At 43.0% G+C, this 23735-nt stretch overlaps 1 protein-coding gene across 3 annotated transcripts in view; it reads left to right on the top strand.

Moving 5' to 3' along the window:
- FBN1 (fibrillin 1) overlaps positions 1-23735 on the top strand; it is a 153539-nt gene that overhangs the window by 12031 nt on the left and 117773 nt on the right. For all 3 annotated transcript variants that reach the window (XR_010475209.1, XM_065075856.1, XM_065075855.1), the window contains 4 exons: positions 10467-10549; positions 11466-11564; positions 18449-18544; positions 20081-20176. Coding sequence is in view for 2 of the 3 variants with exons in the window: in XM_065075856.1 (XP_064931928.1) it covers positions 10467-10549; positions 11466-11564; positions 18449-18544; positions 20081-20176 (374 nt within the window). In the remaining variant the exon portion in view is untranslated. The remainder of the gene's footprint in view (positions 1-10466; positions 10550-11465; positions 11565-18448; positions 18545-20080; positions 20177-23735) is intronic.

The following is a 23735-nucleotide window of genomic DNA, read 5'->3' as shown; positions in this document are numbered from 1 at the left end:
CTTTTCATGCATCACTGCTCCCTGAAATAAAACCAGTCTTATAATCTATAACATAATTCCAGTATTCAACTATATAATTAAGGCTTCTGGTTTTCGTTTTAAACCAATATTTACCACTAAAAGCCTGCTGAAGAAAAGCAGACTTTCCATACTGGTAAATATTGGTTTATGCTGGAAAACCTCAAGGATTTTTCTTACCACGTTTGGCATGCGCAGCTCAGTCCGGCTGCCGGTGCCGCAGCTCAGTCCGGCTGCTGGTGCCGCGGCTCAGGCCCGGTGCCGGTGCCACACGCAGCTCAGTCCGGCTGCCGGTGCCACAGCTCAGGCCCGGTGCCGGTGCCGCGCCTCAGTCCGGCTGCCGGTGCCGCGGCTCAGGCCCGGTGCCGGTGCCGCGCCTCAGTCCGGCTGCCGGTGCCGCGGCTCAGTCCGGCTGCCGGTGCCACACGCAGCTCAGTCCGGCTGCCGGTGCCGCGGCTCAGGCCTGGTGCCGGTGCCGCGGCTCAGGCCCGGTGCCGGTGCCGCGGCTCAGGCCGGCTGCCGGTGCCGCAGCTCGTCGTGCCGCTCCGAGCAGGAGGCAGCCTCGAGACTTGGGAATAAACATCTTAATTGAAAATGCATGCAAGTGGCTGTGATACCTCATGTGCTGGAGCACTCGCCAGGCGTCCCGGCAGCCTGGCCAACCTCCTGGCACCCTCTGCTCTTACAGGGTAGAGCCTGTATGGAGGGTAAAGAGCTTTTGTGCCAGTGCATCCTAATGCAAAACCTGAAGTGCTTGGCAACTACACATAGTGTTATTCTGCACCTCTATGAAGTTGTTTGCCAATGGCTGTGATACTTTTTTTGTCGTTGTTATGATATTATCCTTGGAAATCTAGTTCTAGAGTGAAATGAGTTCATAGGTCTTGGCACTGCGTCTCATGTGCATGTTTCCTTTCAGTAGGGCTGTATGATGCGATTTGGTGTAGGTGTGACCTTCTCTGGGGAGCAGGATGTGTGGATGAGGAGCAGGGAAAGCAGACAGAACCAAGTGAGAAGCCAGCACAGAATCTGTTATTTGTCCAGCAATAGCTGTTATTAACACTTGCTGAAGCACTAATATTTAAAGAAGGAATAACATTATTTTCAGTTCTGGTCATATACCTGTCTTTACCTGGCTACCACAATAGGTTTTAGTTACATTTTTGAATATACTAGTTTAGATACTACGTGTAACTTCTTAAATGCATGTAATGAAAGCTGTCTGACAGTAGTCTGCACTGGATTGCTTTACCCAGAGCCAGTAGCAATGCAAAGCTACGCTGTTTGAAATTTGAATTAGACCACCACCCTCCCTAAAATACATCAGAGAAATACTCTTTTCCTATTTGATGGTAGTAAGTCGCAAATAGAGCAAATAGAGGTAAAAGGCTGCAATAAGCAGTATAGCAGTATTCTTGGCACACTGTATGAAACACGGTTGTGTTGGAAATACTGTAAAATTGGCTTGTCATGTTTCCCGTCACCAAGTACCACTTTGCCCAGGTGACACCTTGAAGATCAGGAGGGCAGAGTTGGATGTAGTTCTTTCTTTTTCTTCCTCTCTTTTATTTCTGTGTTTATGTTGGTGTGCATAGCCCATAGCTGTATCAGGCTGGCCTGCAGTGCTGACCCAGATGCTGCAGGATGGCTCACAGCTGGGCGGTGATGGGCTTGTGCTTCGCGTACAGACTGAGTGGAGAATTTCACACTGGGTTTGCCACTTTGTGTCCCATCATAGGAAGGTACGTTGCTGCCCCCCACCCTGAGGGCTCCCATGTAAGGCTGACCGTGGTTATGACTGAATGTCATGGATTGTACTTTGTTTCTTTTCTTGTGTTCCAGGTAATCATTTTCTTCCATTGATACATGACAGAACCATCTAATATTTTGTGTGGTGTTTCTGGAGACTTTCTGATCTCTGTTAGTGTTTAGTTGAACTTCTATTGAGGGGGAACAGGTGATGTTAAGTCTTTAGAAACTGGGGGCATGAAGCACTGGGGGAAGAACAGCAACCTGCACCTGGTTGAGTAGCTTGCAGGTTACAGTGCAGGTTCCAGAGGGAATGGTTTGGAGGAGGCAGGAGGCGGCTCCGGCACGTGGCTGGGATGCTGACCACCGCTGCGCTTGCCTCAACCAAGAGCCCACTTAAGGTTTATAAAAGCAGACCTCTCCCCTCTTGTTAGCCAGCACAGGATACATTTTGTGTTCAGTGGTGGTTCCCCAAGTTTTTCCCCAGATTCAGTCTGATCTTGGTATGTTTGCCTTGTTAACTGGATAAGCTGCTCTGTGTGCAACTCCGCACTGCTGTGCCAGAACCTTGGGGGTTATGCTGGGCTTGAGGATACAGACTTGCAGTAAGCATAGGGCTGCTCTCGGTTTATTTGGTAGCAATGGGAGGATCAGTGGGTTAGGGTTTGGCAAGGACAGTCCATCTGTCTGCTTCATTTACAGTGATCCTTATTGAATAGAATTGCAGCTTCTGTTTTCCCGCATGCTTATTTTCCTCTCCTGTGCTGTGTTGTTCAGCAGTGCTGCTCACTTTGGACAGTCTTTCCCATTGTTGTTCATCTTCCATCCTGCAAACTGGATTGTTTTATGTATGAACTTCAATACAAGTTTAGACAAGGGTCACTTTAAATGTGTCAATGGACCCAGCGGCTTGTGGTTGTTAGAACAGCACTACCTAAAATGCAATACCCAAACTATTTGGTGACATGGATCACCAGGAAGGTTTCCTCTTGATAGAAGTGGCACACATTGGCTAAAAGGAGGCCATCTCTACTTAAACAAGTCTTTAGGAGCTAGGGATCTTTGTGTACATATGGATATAGTAAGAAATTAATCATTAGCTTTGTTGGTTTGCAGTAAGATCACCTTCCATATTGTTCCTCTTCTTCATCTCCCTGCTGAACCCTGAAGACGAAGAGGATATAGATGCATGTGTATCACTTCGGTCTTACTCCCCAGACCCAGTAAATATTTTGGTAGAACGGAACAATTGTGGCGTGGACTGTTTCTGATTAGCCATCGCACTGTGCCGGAAAATACATTTGCAGCTCTTCAGTGTTGTGTTGTGGATGTCTCCTTTGGTTGTTTTCTCATCCGTTCTGACTCTCCCACTTCGGTTTTATTTACTTATTTGTTTATTTATTTTTAAAGGATTTCGGACGTACCGAACAGCCTCATTTATGCTGAGGTTGATGTGCAGATAGAGGCATGAGAAGAATCATTTTACTTTTTGGTGGCAGTTCAGTAAAGTTGGGTTCTTCTTTGGGAGGTACCTTGGGAGGTAAAACATAGCCTGTTAAATTAAAACCTGTGCCTTCTGCTTTTGCTTATAGATCTTCACTGAAGTATGAAGGACTTCTAGCTTTTATCTGGAAGAATATTTTGAATGTTGACTTGCTGGAGAATCTGTTGTTTTCCTTTCTGCTCATTTTATGAAATGATTCATGACCATTACAGCCTCAGAAATACCAAATGAAATCCTCAGTTCTTTTGTTTACAGACTTAATCATTTTCATCCTCTTTTTCAAGCCTGCCCCTCTCTCATGTTTTGCTGGAGGATATCAGAATATCCCGTGATGCTCAGCTGAGGTTTCAAACTAAAATTTGTTTCCTTTCAGGAAGATTTTTTTTTCCTATCTCTTTTATTCTTCTTTGTTTTTTCCCTCTGATATTTCACCTTTTTTTCTTCCCTGTACACAGAGTTTATTACCAGTACCTGCTGGGAACAGGGTGAACTGCAACAGTGGGATCCATATCAGTCAAGTTTTCATGTTGCCTTATGGTGGACATGCAGTTAACTGGCCTTTGGAAAACAGTATCGCTATCCCAGCAATGAGTGACAGAGGGTGGGACACGGGGTGGGACACATAGGGGCATTAACTGAAAACTGTTGATATAAGCATCAGGTTTATGAGACTCCTTAAGGTTGCGTTTGCTCCCATGTGGGGATGGTGGGTGGCACCGGCCTCTGGGGAAGCCTCTCCAAGGGGCTGGGCAGCTGTGGGGCTGGGCTGCCCAGCTGTGTGCTTTGGCTGCCCAGCTGTGGGGCTGTGGCTGCCCAGCTGTGGGGTTTGACTGGCCAGTTATGGGGCTGTGCTGCCCAGCTGTGTGCTTTGGCTGCCCAGCTGTGGGGCTGTGTTGGCCATCATGCCCAAGCCAGTCCTTGCTCTGCTGCTCAGCCCGGCACACAGCGCAGGCTGGCCAAGGGGCTGAACTTGCCTGTCTGCTTTCTTTTGGGACAGTGTCACAGGCCTCTGCCCCCACTGATGGCAGTACATGGTGCGTGTGGGCAGAGGTGTGGGAGGTGTAGCCTGGTCTTATCCCATTCCCCTGTTGGAAGTGATGTCTGGACAGCTATGTGTTGCCCATGCCCACAGTTACACATCTGTTTAGGGCTACCAGGATAGACAGACTGTGAGCTTTTGTCCCTTGAATGCACCTTTCCACTTTTTTTTTTTTAATTATATTAAAGAAAGTACCTGCTGGATCCCTCCTCTTTCCCAGCTGTGCTCATCTGGCCCAGCAGGTAGTTTTTGTGGTGGCTCACTTGTACTTTACGTGTCTTGTACAGCCAAGTAGACTGGGTGTCACACTGGACCCATTGACATTCTCAAGTGGAACAGTGAGCGGAATACCTGCTAGAAATGCATCTGTCCCTGCCTGTAAGTGCGAACAATGCCTGGCTGTCAGGTTACATGTGTCTGTCCCTGCAAAAGACACAGTCAGATTTTCAGAGCGAGTGCGGAAGAATTCACTTAATGTCAAATGCTGTTCTTGGATTGCTGTATTTAGCTGTCACAGTGTGATGGAGGTTAGGGTTAGAAAAGTGTTCAGTGTTGCTGCAGGAAACTTGCATGTCGTTTTGAACTCTTGACTTGCACACAGGCCGTAGCCAAAGACACCCGTAGAGCTGCTCGGCGTGTTATTTTCTTAGTTGAACTGAGCCAGGATTCTGGGACAGCGGTATCCTTACTGTCAGAGTGAGAAATAGTTATCATATTAGGCTCTCTGCATGGCACAAACATCCAGGCTCACTTATTACATCGTAGAAGTGACAACATCAGATGCAATCCTTTGTACGCAACAAACATATTTTGCTTAAAAATGCATGCTTATCCATTGTACAATAATAAAAACAAAATTTTGTTCTTGCTCTTAGAGTCCAGCATTGCTTCCCAGATTTTCCTTTTATACCATTAAAATAAACAGCTTCAAGAGTCCTCTTCAGTGAAAGATGGAAAAGGGCACAGTGACTAAAATATCTGATTTTCTAATATTTAATTAAACAACAGAGAAGCAATCTCCATTTAAAGTATTTGTCGTACCCGTAAATGAGGCTTATACATGTTAAATGCAGACTCATCTGTATTTTTTGCTCTATCCCATCCATGTAGTTAAGTTAGTTTATGGATGTGCTCACTGGAAGCGGTGAGGCCGAAGGACAGCCAGGCTGCTTCACTGGGCTCTGATGTGCAGGATGGCCTGTGTCCGGGTGGCTTGGGGCAGCTCCCTGTCACCTGCTGTAGCTCTTACCTGCTGTGTCCCACTGGGAACTGGATCGTCCCTTCATGGTTGTGCTTTGCTTGCTGCTCGTTGGAGGAGGGAGTAGGTGCCAGCACAGGAGCTGCTTTCGGTATCCACCTGTAATTTGTGCACCAGTCACCTGCCTTCTGCTGTCTGTGTGGGGAGGGACCTTGGAAGGCCGTATGGTCCAACCTCTGCTCAGAGCAGGGTCAGCTTAAATCAGGTTGCTCGTGGCCATGTCCCCTCAGGCTTGGACTATCTCTAACAATGGAAATTCTTGATTCAGTGGGGAATGGATTGAAATCTTGATTCAGTGAAGCTCCAGTGCAGTCAGCAGAGCTGGGCTGCTCCATGCTTTTAGCATTTACTCTGAGATGCTGAGAATTTGAGAGAGGCACGTAAAGCTGTTTTACAGCAAAATGTATAGGTCTGATTATGTGTCTCTGGAAAATGACTAATAAAGGCTATTCCTCTTCGGGTTCTGGAGCCTTAGCTACTATTTCTTAGTATATTGGTTATATTCAGACTTAGATAACCACATTTTTTAAGACCAGCCTACCGTTTTTTCAGATGCAGTTTATCATCCTTTTTAACTGCCAGTGCAAGCATGGCAGCACCTCTCCAATTCTATATGGAAATGATGAGCAAATAATTCTGGGTACAGTTTTAGCAGGTACCAGTGTTACCCAGGTAAGAAGAAAATAGGCAAAGGCTTCTCTAAAAATAACTGTTGGCTGATCATGCTGCTTTAAGTTGTATCTCTTCTGCCAGACAGTTGGGTCCCTACATTAGGTTAAACATATGCTAGTTGTTGCAACCAAATAGTTAAAAGAAGTCCTCCATTAAACATTCCCTTGCAAGGAAGAATCCCTTGTGTTTTCCTAGGGAGAGGAAAAGTGAGTTGCGGGAACGATGACAAACCCTCCCCGGTATCCCTGCATCTCAGTTCAGCTGTTGCTGGTGCTCAGCTGTCTCTCTCAGCCGCTCTCTGCCCACTCTGTCTGGTCTCTCCGTCTAATCTATTCAAGACCCACGCTGTGGGTTTGGTTCAGCCCGGGTTACATTAGCATTGGCCGGTGCATGGCGGTGCTGCTGACAAAATTTCCTCCCGAGGCCTTACTCACAGCAGTGCCAGAAACTCTTCCTCCCGTGGGAGCTGCAGATGGGCAATACTTTCTTCGGGAGAGGGCTGTAATTTCCTCGAGGGGTCGCGGGCAGGGCAGAGCGGGGATGTACAGAACTGGCACACCCCCGGGCAGGCTGCAGCGTGGGGCTCCGGCTGTGTTGCTGCTGCGGTCCTGGAGAGATCAGCCACAATGCTGGAGGTCCCGCCGCTCCTGGGCTGGGTGATGTTCCCCACTACCAGCTTCACACAGGGCTTTTGAACACCTCGCTCGTGTCTCTGGCTGCCCGGTACCCTTGCTGCCTGGTTTTACCTGATAAGTAGGCACTACCAAGCTTAGCGTGATTTGCTTCCCATCATTTTATGTTTGCGTGCCTGCTCCACAGGTCTGTCCCCAGTTGCTGCGTAATCGCATGCAGTTCAAGAGAGCCAGGCAGCCACTTCTTGCTGAGACGGGGCACTGGAAGCAAGAGTAGCAAGGGAGGGATGGACCCAGCTGGTCCTTTCCATGAGACGATGCGGTGTGGCCCTGTGGAGAAAGGAGAGCTTTCCTTTGAGAATGTGCGCTGCAGCCACAGCCGAGGTGGCACAGCACGGAGCCGGGGCAGGACCACGTCTGCCCGTCTGCAGGAGCTCTTGCTGCAGCCCTGCTCGGCTCCGTCCCCACGTGCGTGGAAAGGACAGACAAAGCTTTACTTCATCATGAGGGTGAAGGTTCCCCATGGCTGTTCCTGAGGATTATCTTCTAGTTTGGTACATGCAGGTGCTGTCAGCCAGACCTGTCGCTCTCGAGCATTAGCTATCAGAATTTCCAGATGAACTTTTTTCTTTCTGCTGTTCTAAGACTTTTCTAGTTGATGACTAACTTCTTTAGATGATTATTCAACTCATTTTGCTACTGAATTTGTACTTGCATATCATTAATCACGGACATAATTTGTTTATTTTGGACATCTTTGATGGAACTCTGGGCATCAGTCATACTGTCTCTCAGCACCATACCATTACAGGAATACTTTTATACTTTACAGTTCATAAGTGACTCTAAAATTAAGTGAAAGGCTTGTGTTTTTTAAATCGCAATGGGAATAGCTTTGTTCCCGAGATGCTCTTTCCTTCCTCTGGGCTTTGGAGTGAGAGGAAGGTGATGTGGGCACCACAACTCGCTTGGGCTGTGCAGAGGCATTTTTGCTTATTTTACCGTTACAAATTAGGTTTTATAACTGAACTCTGTTTGTAATGCTGTTCAGGAAAACAGTTTTATAAGAATATAAAATGCTTCTTTAGTATTCATAGCCTATAATATCAGCAGGAAAATATGCTCTATTAAACATAACAGTGGGTAGCAGTTTTAAGTACCGCGGTAGAGGCTTTACAATTTGATTGATGGTTTCCACGATTTTACATGAGGTAAATTGTTATTCCTTGAATATACTCTTTATTTATTTATTTATTTGTTGGGATTTTTTGCTATATCGTTAGATCACTTCCTAAATATCAATTAATTCAACCTTCAAAATTAATTATTTGAAGAGAAATTTTACAAATAGGCGCAGGAACACTGCCTCCCCCTCAAAGAAGTAGCATTCAAACTTTGTTATAGGTTTCTTTTATAAGCTAGACTGCAGCTTTCTGGTGACGAAGTGTTCCACTGGAATATGCACTTGTCAGCCTCAGACTGTTCCACAGAAGTACAGTTTGATGACTTTTTTTTTTAAAAGGCTAAGCATGCTGCATCTGAGTTATTAATAGAACTTATTGGGTGTAGAGCTGAGCCTACCCCGTGCGCAGCCTCAAGGCTTCCAGGGTCTCTCTGACTTCATGGTTGCTGGCACATCTACATTTTCCAGAGCCCCATTTTGGAAACAGATTTTTAAAATCGGGTTTCCCCATGGCACAAAAATCTGCTCCTGACTCTTAACTTGGACCAGATGGTCCCCAAAGCCGTGTACTTGCTGAGACTGAAATTCGTCAGAGCACCTAAACATCGCTTTATCGTCAGCCATTTATAGATTCTGACCAGCTGGGATCGGAAATGGTTGGTTTACGCCTGTAGGTTGTAACAGGTAGCAACAAACTCCTTCTGTCTGTCTTAATAAGTTCCATTATTTCCTCTGACTGGAGAAGGTGAAAAGCAATCTCACTTGTCTGCTTGCCAGTCTTACTTGGCAGATGATCGCGGAGCAACATTTGGCATTGATGAACGGGGAACTCGAGGAAAGTTACATGGATATAGCCCTGCAGGGAAGTAGCTGACATTACTAAAACTGAATACGTTGGAATTATATGAATAAGACTTTGAGTCTGTAACAGCAGTTGCAGGAAGGGAAAAGGGCCCTGCAACAAGTCCAATTGTGTTGCTCACATTCACCTCAGTTCCTACTTTGTAATTACCCAGAACCAGTGGAAGGCTGTGGCAGTGTTTGCTCTGACTTAACTAGTTTCTAGCCAAGCTTTTAATGAGAAGACGAGTTATCACTGAAGGTGGTGTCATCAGAATACTTGAAATTGCATTAACAATGCAGATCCCTACATAAATACAGTACAGAAGTCTTGTTAGTTAGAAAATATTCATAAAGAAATGTTTATGTATATCAAGATTGTTTGTCTTAAGTTGCCTCAGCATATGAGGTAACTGTTGTTTACTTAGACATTGCAGTACTAGGGATGAAGAACTTCATGAAAGACCCAGGACAAAATAATAATAGAAAACCCTTCCTATAACAATAAACACTTTAAATCTGTTTCTAATCTGTATACGGTATTTTAATAAAGCAGTTTCTAGGATGTACTAGTTTATAGATAGCTCTAGTTGCATTTATCTATTGAGTAATTGCTCACAATATTAATAGAGGTTGTAAAATTTTCCTCTGAAAAAGTTATGAAACCTAAACCAAAAGGAGGCACATATTCCCATTTTTGAAGCTATTCTTACTACCTTTCGTGCATGGATAGATGTATTAAATCAATAGGACAAGTTAGATTAAAAAAAAATATATCTGGGAGGGGCATAGAACCATTTCAACTTTACCAACAGAATCATGATAGGAAAAGTGTCATGTCCTGTCAGCTTTCATTGTAAACTCTGATGATATAGTTATTTGAAAGGGTCAATATGGATGAGAGAAATTGGTTGGAAAGAAAAATTCCTACAGATCCATCATTTTAAGAAGTGCAGCAGGCCCTTTATAATCATTTCGCTGGACCCTGTCTCTCTACATGCACCCACATCCATGATTTTTTTGATAGCAAGTCATTTTTGGTAATGAAGCGTTCACGTTTTTTGGCTCATGTATTTGGCTAATGTCACGTTTGGCATGTTTCACTCATACGTACATGATTTTGTTCATGGACAATACAGGGGAGCAGTACTAGTGCTTTAGTGTAAAGAAGAGAAAGCAACACAAAGCTTAAACTGATCATGTAAAGAGCACTGAATTTTTTCTGTGTTTGCTAGTGATGATGGGTGTGATTTTGTATTTAAATGGGAGTTTTGCTCCAAAACCCTGTATGCTACTTTTCCAGATATGGAGTGATATGGACAAGGTTTGCCCATTCTGTTCCTGTTGTTCAGATCGCACTGATTTGATTTCGTATTTATAATGTAATCTTCAGTTTCTAAAAGTGAATGTTACCTAAAAACCCCAACAACGGTTCTGCTAAAAACATACAACAATTCTAGGTTTAATTATCGAAATGTATATTGCAATGATTTACTTTTTCCATTTTTATGCTTCTACTTTTAAAACATATTTCTGAGTAAAAATAAGCATTCATCCTGTTTTTTTTCCAGGCCAAATGTGTGTGGATCACGTTACAATGCTTACTGTTGCCCTGGATGGAAAACTTTACCTGGTGGAAACCAATGCATAGTCCGTAAGTTAATCCAGTTGTGTGTTATGACTGAGGTTTATCTATGTCAGGCTATTTTTAATTGTGTACAAGAACCCAAATGTGTTTCTGTATGGTTTCAATAGCAGCTGTACATAATTTCTTTACCATTTTAAATACATTAAGCTAATATACAAAGTTTTGTGGGCTACAATACAGTGATGTGATACCAGCATTTAACAAAGGATTAATCCCATCCACATGTTGTGTTTAAGTCTGTGGTAAAGGGATCCAAGGGGTGTGTGGACTTTCAGGAGCGAGTAGCTGTGGAATATGTTCATCTATTTAAGTAAATGGAAGGAGGCAACAGCATCGGGCCAGCAAGTACATTTTCTCTGCTTGTTTGGACCACATCCCTGAAATATATATGTAGGGATATAAATATATACATATATACATCATAGTGCTGTATGCATATTCATGTGTAATGGTACAATGTACCAGAAATAATTATTAAAGGCGCTTCGCTTAAGTCTGGTAAGACCCTCTGCAGAGATACTGAGGCGGTGCACTGTCAGATGGGAATTGTTATGCTTGTGTGTCTGGTGGAGAAATAAAGGGAGCGTTGTAATGGTGCCTCGGTGCCATCCTTCCTCCAAGAGCGGGCTGGCAACAGTGGACCACAGTTTCACTTTTGCAAGGAAATCTCCCACCCTCTAGTGTGGCCTGTGCATCTTCCCTGACCTTTCCACAGCAGCCTCTGAAGGGTTTTAGCTGTCCCCTATAGAGGTGTGGATCAACAGGAGGAACTGCTTTGGAATCTGTTGTGTGCTGTTGAAGGAGTTTGTAGGTATTTGTTATGGTATTAATATTTAGTATGAATGCATATTTTCCATCAGGTGTTTTTTATGTGTTTGAGGTTTTTGAAGCATTTTTAAAGGCATTTATGTTTTCTTTACAGCAATCTGCAGACATTCCTGTGGGGATGGATTTTGCTCTAGACCAAACATGTGCACGTGCCCAAATGGTCAGATAGCCCCCTCCTGTGGTTCAAAATCAAGTAAGTATTTCTTCTGTGTCTCTGATACTACTCTTTTGAGTCTGTGAAGCTACTAAGGTATGTAAGATTGTTCAGTGGTCAATATTTAAGACAGATAACCTCTGAGTCACCAGATGTACTTTTAGCACAGGAAAGAAAGCGCAGTGTCCTGTGATGAAAGAGAAGAATGACTCAGAGACTAGCTATTGGGGACACTCTTTTTTTGCCAAATTAAAAGCAAATTGGTTTTATTGGAAGCTATATTCACTTGCCAGTTTGTAAAACTAATTCCAGTCTTCCTTGCTTTCTGGAAAATGCCTTATCTCTATTCAATGCTAGACATGCACATATATACAGCACAAAAGTTGCAATGATAGAGAGACAACTGTTAACAATTGGCTGAATTTGACTTCCTTTGTAATACTGCTCTCATTTTGGAGCCAGATACTGCTGTATTTTACATACATAGGCCTACAAGTATTAGGGCATTTCCTTGCCAGGCTCAGTACATGTCTTCTGAATTTAATATTGCTGACCTTATTCAAGTGATACTTCTGTAGGTGCTGGAGGTACAGAGCTGGTCCAGGTTTTTCAGTGGAGGAGCTTTTCATCAGAAAAACACCCAGATGCTTTGGAAATGAAACTGTGCAGAGTTGACTTTTCCTAGAAATTTTGGATATCAGGTTTTTGAGCAAGGTTCCCCAGATCCAGAAAAAAAATACATAAAATTAAATTCATTCAGTGAACCAGGTAGCTCAATGGCTAATCATGGGCAGAGCATCTGATAAGAAGTAGGATTTTTCTTTGGATAGTAGCTCGGTTCACATCTGAAATGCCAGCTGTAATTCCACTGTAGCCTCATTTGAGTATGGTGCTTGTCTCTTAGAATGTAGATGATCTTGATTTTTGTATAAAACGTGAAGCTTCTGGGAAGAATTTTGGGGGAGATTTGTTCCCACAAATGCCCATAACTGTCTGAACAACATCTTAGCTGAAGTCAGTGGGGGATGCGCTCAGCTGAGGTCTGTAATATTGTGCAAAATGGTCACCCTTTTGATCCTGAGTATCTTTTCAGACTCAGTGTGTGGTCTGCTGTGCCCCTGTATTTTCACCTTGCCATTTTTCTGCTTTCCTAGTTGATAACAGTTTTCCCACATAGCTGACCACTTCAGTTTGTGGCTTTAGCATCCTTTTTGTGCAATAACTGTGGAAAAACAATAACAACTCTGGAATGTAGTGGAATGGCATGTACTAAAATGGTAAATATTGTTCTTTGTAGTTCAACCCCCTTCTCAGGCTCCTGTGATGTCTGTTAAGGAGAGGTCGGTGTGAGGAGGGTATGGAGCTCCCAGAGAGTGCTGGGAGGAGGAAGGGTACAAAATGCTGCACAAATGTGTGTTGTGTTCCTGCCTCGGTTTGCAGCTACTGTTTTACCAGGTGCATACGCCTTAATCCTGTAAGCCAGTAAAGGAAAGTATGACCTTCTCCCAGGTCCCCTTCAGGGTACAGAGGAGAGATATATCCCTACATCTGTTAGATGTTTTGGCACCTTTGTAAAAGGCAGGAATGAGTGGGCCTTAGTATTACCTCATTTTTTTTTTTTCTTAGGCCACACTGAAGTATTTTATGCGTCAAGACTTGAAAGAAAAACAGAGTATGAGTAACGTTACAGTTCTTTTTGTGGTTCTTTTTTTGAAACATTTTGCCATTGATCTCTGTAGTTTTAGCTGTTATTGGAGCCGCACAGATAAATGGCAGCGGAAGGACTTTACTACAGTTTTTAATCAAGCAGCTTCTAAAGCCTAAATGACATCACTGTTTCGGTTGTTGACAATTAGTTCTTCTGGGTATGAATATTCTGCTAATCATAATCTTTAATTGGCGCTGACATTATTTTTCTTACATTGCTACGTAGGTTTACCCACTATTAAATGTTGCTTTTCTATATACAGTATAAGTATTAACACTTTACAAATAGACTTAGCAGCTGCTTAAAGAAAGATATTGTTTATAGTTTGTTTAATCAGTGCAATAATTTAAGATACATTTTGTGTGAGCGGTCACATCACCTTTATTTATAGAAACAAACCAATTCTAAAAGCGAAAGTGTCTTGAGTTGTAGAGAGAAAGGACTCCATTGCCTCTGTGCGCTCTTGTGTAATAATGTTTATGACCCAGCACCTCATTAGGACTCACAGAACATACACTTTCTGTAAGTCATTTGCTCTGTTGGCACTGTAGACGAAATCCATGAATACATATTTACACAGCAGACCACAATGACTCAGATCTGCTATTTAGGAAACAAAGTAAACATAAACAATACTGTTTGACATCAAAGGGTTACTGTCATCTCCCATTGGTAACAGTTAATATTTTGTCAGAATATGCGTTCATGAAACCTTATTTTAATTACAAGTTTTAACAAATGAGAAAAACTCTTATTAGAACAATTTAAAAAATCAAAAGTGGATGATGCAAGTTTGTCACGTGGGAAATACAAATAACAAATATGAGTGAAAATACCGTGATTTCTCAGGATTAAATATATGCCTTTTGATATATGAGAGCGTTGTCTTTTGGATATTTTAAGCTACGTGTGTCTTCGGTACTTATGGAGTCGGTAACAGGCACAGGTTTTATAGCACATACAGCCATAGGCAGGAACCGAATTCACGGTGGCTCTTATTTACTGGTTGTCTGCTGGAATTAAATAATTAATGCAAATTGGAAAGCACGTGGATCAGAAAGCAAAACAAAGCCTTCAAGTTTGATTCTTATGCAGGTCAGTTTGGGGACGTTTCTGGTTACGAGTCAGCTTTAGGAATCTGATTTGTGGTTGAAAAGAGCAACTGGTGGTTTTCTCAGCAGGGATTTTCGTGACATCGGTGAACTTGCTGGTTATTTCTATGTAATCAGGGAATTTTTGGGTATGCTTACAGTAGTCTTGCAGATAAGATTGCCGCATGTGGAGGCCTCCCCCGCTGGCTCTGGTGTGTGAGTGGCTCTGACATTACAGGTGCATGTGTGGGGACATGTCCCACACCCCGCGCTGCGCCAGCTCTGCGGTGGCTGCTCCACTGCTGCCTCCCAAACCCGCTGGGCCCTGGCTTGGCCCTTGTCTGGTGGTGGTGCAGCCGTGCCCGGTTTGTGCTGCAGCCGTACCCTGCGATCCTGCCATGTTGGAGCTGCTGCTCTGCCCCTGTGGGAGCAAGGGGCAACTGAGGAGGAGGAGGGTCCCTCCTTATGCATGGAGCACCCTGTGCTGCCCCGAGGGTTATGGATCAGGTGTGTTTCTGAGCTCAGCCACTTGGCTTTGTGTCCAGCCTGTTTTAGTCAGAATGGCTTGGGCTGGCCTAAACAGGGAATCACAGAATGTCAGGGATTGGAAGGGCCCTGGAAAGCTCCTCCAGTGCAATCCCCCATGGAGCAGGAACACCCAGATGAGGTTACACAGGAAGGTGTCCAGGCGGGTTGGAACGTCTGCACAGAAGGAGACTCCACAACCCCCCTGGGCAGCCTGGGCCAGGCTCTGGCATCCTCACCATGAAGAAGTTTCTTCTCATATTTAAGTGGAACCTCCTGTGTTCCAGTTTGAACCCATTACCCCTTGTCCTACCATTGGTTGTCACCAAGAAGAGCCTGGCTCCATCCTCCTGACACTCACCCTTTAGATATCTGTAAACATTAATGAGTCCCCCCTCAGTCTCCTCTTGTCCAGCTCCAGAGCCCCAGCTCCCTCAGCCTTTCCTCACACGGGAGATGCTCCACTCCCTTCAGCATCTTTGTTGCCCTGCGCTGGACTCTCTCCAGCAGTTCCCTGTCCTGCTGGAACTGAGGGGCCACAACTGGACACAATATTCCAGGTGTGGTCTCACCAGGGCAGAGAAGGCGTTTGCTGAGGGGCTGTCTCTGAAGGAACGGAGCTGCAGCAGAGGCAGCGAGAGCGGTGAGGGCACTGGGGGCGGCAGGTGGCAGGCACAGGTGTCTGTGCCCCCCGGCAGGCTGGTGGCACCGCCTGGGTGGACAGTGGGGAGTGCTGCGCTCCACTGACAGCAGCCGAGGTCTGGGGTGTTCCCCAGGGACCGCGGTGCTGGGGGGGAAGGCTGGAGCCTGGGCCCTTGGCTTTGCGCCCGGGATCCCTCTCCTCGGGCTGCTGTGGGAGGTGTCTGTCCAATGGCAGGAAAACCTGGAGCTCAGGCCCTTCCCTTACGTTCTGCTGCTCGCAGATGTGATAAAAGGTCTTGAATTTTAAATGTTTCCAGAGTTTTCAAGCCTGCTGTGGGATTTCTCAGCACCCCGTTCAGGGCTGCAGGCCGGCGTCCCATCCCAGCGCTAGCTGCCATCTCTCTCCTGAGTCAGTCACTTGACAGAGAAAGCACGCTGAGCATCTGGGACGTGATGAGACCGTCATTCCTTGTTTACAGCTCCTGGCAGGCAAAGCCCTGCGTCATGCACGGCCGGGCTGGGAGCGTTTCCTCGGCAGTGGCAGAGACAGGCGAGAGGCCACGGCGGCCCCGGGTGCCCGCGGCCGGCCCTGCGGAGCCCTCGGCCTGAGGCGCTGGGTGAGCGGCTCCCCCGGCTTTCCCACCTGCGCCCTGCAGACTATTTGTGTTCTTTAGTTTGGGACTGCACGGTACATGGCATGTGTGTTACTTTTTGGCTGCTCAGTGAGGCCCTGAATGTTTTGTGAGTGGTTTTGGTGTGATTAGTGCTCGTGGTGTGAAGCCTTTGCTCAGTTTTGCTAAGAATTAAGAAAGCTGGGAACTGTTACGCTTAAGCTTGCAGCTTGTTGTTTCACTTTGATAAACAATGTGAATGTTGCCCACACACAAAGCGTGTGTGGATGTGTCTGGTCTCGCTGGCTCTTTTGCAGATTTATAAATCTATGCTCCTGGAGTTATTCCTGTTTTGACTTCAGAAGTTTCCAGTGCAGACTGTTTACAAATTGGACCCAAAAGAGAACAATAATTGATTGAAAGTAATGATTTGTTAATGTTGTTAACATTTCCTGTGCATGGCGAGGTAAGGCAAAGCTGTATGCATTGATTTGCCAGCATTATGGTAATTCCCATGCTTTTTCCTTGAGTCTCTGTCAGTGTCATACCTTGGAACAGGTTATTTCATTTACTGGAATATTCCTGCTAACATTAATGGAATTGTTGATATAGCTGAGAAAAGAGACTCTGGACCTGCATTACTGTGCTACTTTTCAAAAATGCAGTTTTAAAACCATCATCTGAGCTCCAGACAGCCTTTGTATGTTTTTCTATAAACTTTTGGAAGAGTAATATTTCAGAATAGTCTGTATGATTTTGGAAATAGTATTTTCAACATTCCCTCAAAAGAGGGGAGAAAATCAATAATTGGTTTACTGACTGTGTGTCGCTGATTTTCTTGCGTGGCCATAAGGGAGGAAGCTCACTGATTTGAATGGCTCGTTTAATAAAGATGACTGGGTGTCCCAGCAGTCTTCCGTAATGTTTTTAGTTTAAAAAAGAGGAAGAAATATTTTACCTTGGAAAAGTTCCTTTAGGAAGCAATGAGACAAATTATGGAAACTTTGTGTGTGTTTTGTGTAAAACCACTCCTTTTCCCAAAATGGGGAAATATACTTTACTTTTACTTGAACAAATAATATGAGAATCATCATATAAGCTACTGTTAACCTTTTTATCTCAACTGTAGTTCAAACTATTTAAATGGCTTTGGTCTTCATGTGGGAATGGAAATTAGCTCTTGGCATAGCTTGCTCTAATTGAAATCAGTTTGTGGTTTTTAAGTTCCTTCCCTGCTTGACAGATGATATCATTTCCTATGCTTTTTGTAATCCCCTCTGTTTTTCTAAGATTGTATAAAGCTAAGTTGAGCTACACATTTTAAAGTAACTACACACCTTTTTCTGACCTACTTAGGACATTGTCCAAAAATCTTCACCAGATATTCACTCTGTATTTGCAGACAATTTTACTTTTTGTTGAGGAATGTTAGTATATATTTGTTGCCTGAAGTACATCCAAAGTAGAACAAAGATGTATCGTAACCATTAGACACATTAGAAATGTAAGATACAGTCTTTACTTGCCTAATTTAAGAATTAAGAGTACCAGTGCTTTCAGTGCTAGATGTTTCTAAAACCTTTCTCCAGCTGCATGTTTAACTTCTGTTCTGTGGATTCATGTTGCTATAGAAGGCAAGACAGCTGAAGTTAGTATTTCTGCTTGAAAACAAAAGTAAAATTCCATTCACATACTTGTGAACAGTAAAAAGCCAAATGATGCCTAGGGGCTTTGTGCAACAGGAGGAATTCCCTGGTTGGCATGGCACCTGTTAGCAACAGGCTTTGGCGGGAGGTTTTTCAGTCCTGAGCATTTCAGATGTTGTAGGTATTCAGTGCTCCCAATCTACTAGAATGCTGATCTGACCGTAATCATGCCTGGGGAGGAGCCTTTCATGTGGTTCTTGTTAAGAGAGAAGCCGTTTCCCAGCTGCTCTGTGTCAGGCAGCAGGACCTGTAAGGGGGACTTCAGTTTGTTGGGAGGCCTGCCTGCTTCTCTGTGCCTGAGGAAGAGCTTGATATACTTTAAGTTGTTCCCAATCGCTAGTTAAAAATATCTAATTATACTTATTATTAGACAAACACTTTGGATTTATGCTCATATGTAATGCTTTTGATTTCAGTGAATAAGGGTGGTATCAAATCCTTGTGCTGTGTCCTGTATTCCTTAAGAACCATCATATTGTTTTCCGTATTGCTATTTTAAGCATCTGTCCTAAAATATGCATTCTTGGTTTCTAATACTGCTTTCTAGTTCAGAGAATCAATAATCCCTAAACAAAGAAAAAACAGTTAAATGTTTCTGCCTGGTTTGGTTTAACTGAGGAAAACCTTTTCTCCTTTGCAGTCCAACACTGTAACATCCGGTGCATGAATGGAGGTAGCTGCAGTGACGACCATTGCCTCTGTCAAAAGGGATATACAGGGACACACTGTGGACAGCGTAAGTACGCTTTTGTTAATATAGATACCATAATTCTGGGCTGTGTGGATTGGGCAGCCTTCAGCACTGAATTTCAACTGATATTCAGATTGGTTTTGATCAGGTACAGTGGAATTTTACAGGAAAACACATGACTTTGTAATGAATGCCGAGTGAATTCTTTCTGATGAGGACTATTAAAATAAACATCATGTGAATTCATAATAATTGGGTATAACCTGATCCTGTAGTTCTCACACTACCATAATTCCCGTGGACCTCCAGGGCTTTCCACTCACCAGAGCAATAGGCCATACATTTAGAATTTACATGGGATTCAGTTTTCATCTTTATAGACAAAATTAAGCTTTTTAATACAAAGCCTTGTTTTAATTTCAGGGGTTTGCTTCAGCTAGTATGTTTTAGGAATTTTGGTCATTTTGATGTTGTCGGTCGGCATTTTTTTATTTCCTCAAGCAATTCTGAGCCAGCAGCATTCCTGGATCCACTGCTTGAAATCTCTCCCAAAGTGACTCTGGTGATCTCTTGCTCTTCTTGGCTGGGACGCTGTGAAGAAACTCAAATAAGGAAGTAGACACTGCCTTTTAACCAGGGCTGTCATGTTGCTATCTAGTGAACTATTAGTCTGACAGAGAAAATGTGTTTAGCTCGTTTAATGAAAACCTTTTGTGCTCTGTCAAAATCAATGGCACACTTTACATGAACTTCAGTGGGACCAGGAATTTACCCTAATAATCTGGAAGAGGATCACATGGTGAAAGGATTAAGAATTGTACTTCTGCCTTCTCTGTGAAATATCAAGTGGATAAAAGAGGATAAATGGAAACCTCTTTTGTACTGAAGTGAATGTGAAATGGAGCAAAGAATAACATTACTCGACGAGCATCAAATTGTATTTAACAGCCCCCTTTTCATGTGAATGCTGTATTTTCTGATTATTTTTGAGCGCAACTGCTTTTGGAGTATATTATGAGGAAAACTGGGTTCTGAATCTAGTGATAGCATTGTACAGGGGAGGAATATCTTGGATTAACTTAAAATAGATATTGATCACGTTTTGCCATCCTAGTTGATAGCATGACGTATTTAATATCAGCATGCAGCCTTTTAATACTGGATCGTTTTTCTATTATGGTAGGGAAACCAAATACATTTTTAAATGTGCTTCTGAATAGGGAACAACATTGAGGATTTTGAGGTGAAATTTTCTTCTGCACCTTCTACCTTCAGTCTCTAGTATTTCAGTGTTTCTTTGTTGACAGTTTGAAAGAGGTGTTATTTTGAAGCTATGGAATTGTCTAGCAATCCCAAAGAGAGAAGCTGAGATTGTTACTGTGTTTATATTATCATCCCTTGAAAAGATGAAGTCATGATACTAATGAGGCCAAGATGTAGGAGGTAGATTCTGGAAAATGAAGTATCCTGTTCTGTTATGTTTACAATTTTTACCAATTTACCTGAGCTTGTCAAGTACATACCTTCATGCCTTTCTGGAAATAGCTCAATAAAGATTACTTTTCCTTCCCTCTGATACAGCTGTCTGTGAAAACGGATGTCTGAATGGAGGGAGATGCGTGGCTCCGAACCGGTGTGCTTGCACATACGGCTTTACTGGCCCCCAGTGTGAAAGAGGTATGTGCCCTAACACAGTGGGAAAAAGTGATGTTCCAATTTGCTTAATAGTAACTTTAAAATACTTAAATAGTAATGTGAAAGAAAATATTTGAAAAGTCATATTTTATTGCTGTCTGTGAATAAGGTAAAATAGAATTAACGTCCTTGTAGAATGCAATGGAAGGAAGCTTTACCGAAAGGAAAACTGCAGTCTAAGAAAATGGTGGAGTAATTAGTTATCAAATAACACAAATTAAAATGATAACTTCCTAAATGCCATTTTTAATGAGAAAGAAAACTTTGACATTGGATTTTTTTTTTTAATGTATGCCAGGTGCTGATTGATATGATTTTAATGGTTAGTTCTTCAGTTCACAGTAGGTTTAGCCAAGTGTCGTTTTCTTTTGCTGGGGCAACCCCCCCATTTTTTTGCTATAAGAGAAGAGTTGCTCTTACTTATTCTAATCTATTAGAATCTATTCTATTCCAATCTATCAACTGGATTCTATTCCAATTTATCAATTGGATTAGGTTTTGTTAGTCTGAAGACTGAAAATAAATTTTAAATAGCATTTTTAGCAGTATTTGAGGTTCATAGGGATAGAGGCCAGGATGAAACACACATGCAACTGATTAAGGCCTTTCTTTTGTTTCCTTTTTTGCTATGAAAACAATCCAGTGAAAGAGGTGGCAAATAAAAAATATTGATAAGTCTCTTAATTCAAACTTCGATTCAGTTTCTTAAGTCATCAGAAAAGCTCCTTGTATCTCCAATGCATTCACTTACCAATGATAAGCAGCATCTTGCTTCTGCCTTTGTTGTGTTTTGTTTTGCCAGAGTTTATTCAATTCTTCTTTCCATTTTGTACAGGTTTATTGTTATCAATTTTAGCTTTTTATTGGTGTATCCATAGAGATAATCAGAGTTGTTTCCAGATGAAAACACAGCTATACCAACTGTCTTATCTGATATGTGGATTTTTTTTCAGGGTCATTAAACCAATTTTATGGTTCATTTGAGCGAGATATAGTGAACAATGTTTAGGTATAATCCTTCTGTTGAATTTTGTAATTTTAAAATTAAAACATTGTCATTTGTTAGAGCTATCGGTTGATCTGTTTAGTTGGACACTCATACGTGCGACTCATACAATAGATTGCATTATGTATCTCTGAACCTGGGACAGAATAGACATTAAAATCTGATTTTGGGCTTGCAGGTATGGAATGCGCTTAGCACCTGCAGTTTCTGTCTGTGAGTGTGTCGGGTGTTCTCTGCTGGCGGTGCTGCACCTGGAGTGGTGTTTCGTTGGTTGTTTTTTTCATATGGGCAGCACAGGTGGGTGATGCAGAACAGTGCATCCTAGGGGACTAAAGCCAGAGCGGACAGTAGGATGGAGCGGGTATTTCCTGCACTTTGTACAGCAGAAAAAATGGCTGTGTTAGTGCTGTGTGAAGTCTTGCCAGTTGTCCACTCAGATGTTGTAGAAGTAGTTCAAACTGATGGCAAAGTTATTCTGAAGATTAAAAAGTAGCTCGGTTCTGAATCTTGGGATCTCACTGCTGGAGAGGAGTAAGAGGAATGGAAAATTAGGTTAAAAATCACAAGTCTTAAGAGAATAAAGGCTTTACAGGTAAAGAATGTACTGAACATTACCGCAAAGGCTTTGCATTTCAAGCTATGACTGCTCGTTCTCCATGGGTGAAGGGTTTGGGTCTTCAGTCTGGTGAAGTGCAAGTTCAGAAGAAGATTGTTCAGTGCTGCTTTTATGTTGCCTGATCTGGGACCAGTTTGACTCCAGCTCATTAGGGCAAGTTTCAAGGCTGAAGGCTGCTAACAGCTTCAGTCCTGTCCCTCGGGGCTCCCGCCTTGTGTTGGGTGGAGTGAGAAACTGGTGACACAGAGCCACGTGAGCCAAATCGTGCTGTCATGAAACCCCATGCATGTTACCGAGCACAACTGAGGTGGAAATCTGTAACTTGTATGCCTCGTCCATAGGCACTTTTTACTTAGAACATGCGTTTGGTTCTATGGTTATCAATAAAAGAGAAAATAGACATTAATGAGCTGTAGTATTTCTGGCTAATGCTCACTGCAGTATCAAGGCCAAAGGATAGTCATATCTTCCTAGAAAACCTCTGAAATTTGGCCTCTTTCACAGAGATTTCCTGTAGCCTCTCTACCTAGCTGAGCTAATATGTTCCCCTCCTCTAAAAAGGGTGTGGTGGTTTTTGGTCCCAGAATCACATTATGCCATCAGAAAAACTTTTTCTGAAGATAATGTTTCAAGTCGAAGCTAATGTTGGTCTCAGTCAGAATAAATTGCATTGTTCAGCACATGCACCTGTGTGGTCATTAGGGAATTGGCTGGCTGCGTGCGATTTTACACATCTGTCAACTAAGTAAGAGGTCCATATTTTGAATCTAGCTTTGGAAAGTTATGTGGATTTGTGACACTCCCTGGTGGGCTTCTGATGTATATGTGGATGGATATGATCCAGTAAATGGACAAGATTCATGCCTTATGGAGTAAAGCTATGTCTTTATTAGAAAGAAAAAGAAAAGTGAACAAAACAAAACCAAAGCATCTCTATGCATGGAGAAAGAACAAAAGGAAATTACTGAAGAGAAATAGTCTGTTTAAAGTATCCCATTTCTGGGGAAAGCAGGAGAGGCAGATTGTTTTGAAAACACCATTTCTGGGTATAAATGTAATGTGAAGTGATATGGTTTTGTGGCCTGCACATTCTCCATCTGTTTGGCTGTGGTTTGACTTCTAGGTTATGCCATGCCACAAGCTAACAGTCATGTCAGTAATTTACTGCTGCGTTTCACGCAGTGCTTTTCTCTGCAAGCATCAACTAATAGTAACAGTCACAGAGTGTTTGTGGCACGTATGTCACAGACCAAGGAATATTCCAGCTTTTGCTGCATATGTCATAGCTTAAAACTGTCTTGAGTAAAACAACGTTGAAGCAACAAAATTCATGGGGGTTATTCCAACGATCTGATATGGAAGACAATTAAAATGTTGCAGGTGGTTGTAGCAAAGTTAGAGCCAGTTTCTTACGTCCAGAGGCAAGTTGTGTACTTCTGTTTCTACTGTTTTAAATAGTTCTTCTATACAGTCGGTCCATATTTGTAATACACATTAGCCTGATCGCTATTACCTCAGTAAATGCTGACCATATGGTTGTTAATGAAGATCTACAAGACTTCTGTGTAGGTCATTAACTTCATATACATCTGCAATTGAAGGGCTTTATCTGGTGAAAGACCTGCTGCTTCCACAGTGCAGCAAACTCCATCAAATTAATGGCATGCGTATTTTTATATATTTATTCAGTCATTCTTTGGGAGGGTAGCAGCCCTGGACTGTTTTGGCACACAAATTGCTTTTTGTGTGTCTTATAAATGTTAATGGTAGTATAAAATGCTATGAACATGAGCGGAAGGCGTTTTTAGGTTCATTATTATCAATGGAGTGCCTCTTCGTCTTCTGGGAGTATGTGCCATGTCACTGGTGAGATACGCTTTGTCAGAGCTGGGTTGGTAACTGCAGCATGGTCAGAGGTG

Source organism: Columba livia, chromosome 11 (assembly GCF_036013475.1).
Source record: "Columba livia isolate bColLiv1 breed racing homer chromosome 11, bColLiv1.pat.W.v2, whole genome shotgun sequence".
Lineage (NCBI taxonomy): Eukaryota > Metazoa > Chordata > Aves > Columbiformes > Columbidae > Columba > Columba livia.
This window is presented reverse-complemented; position numbering and strand designations above follow the sequence as displayed.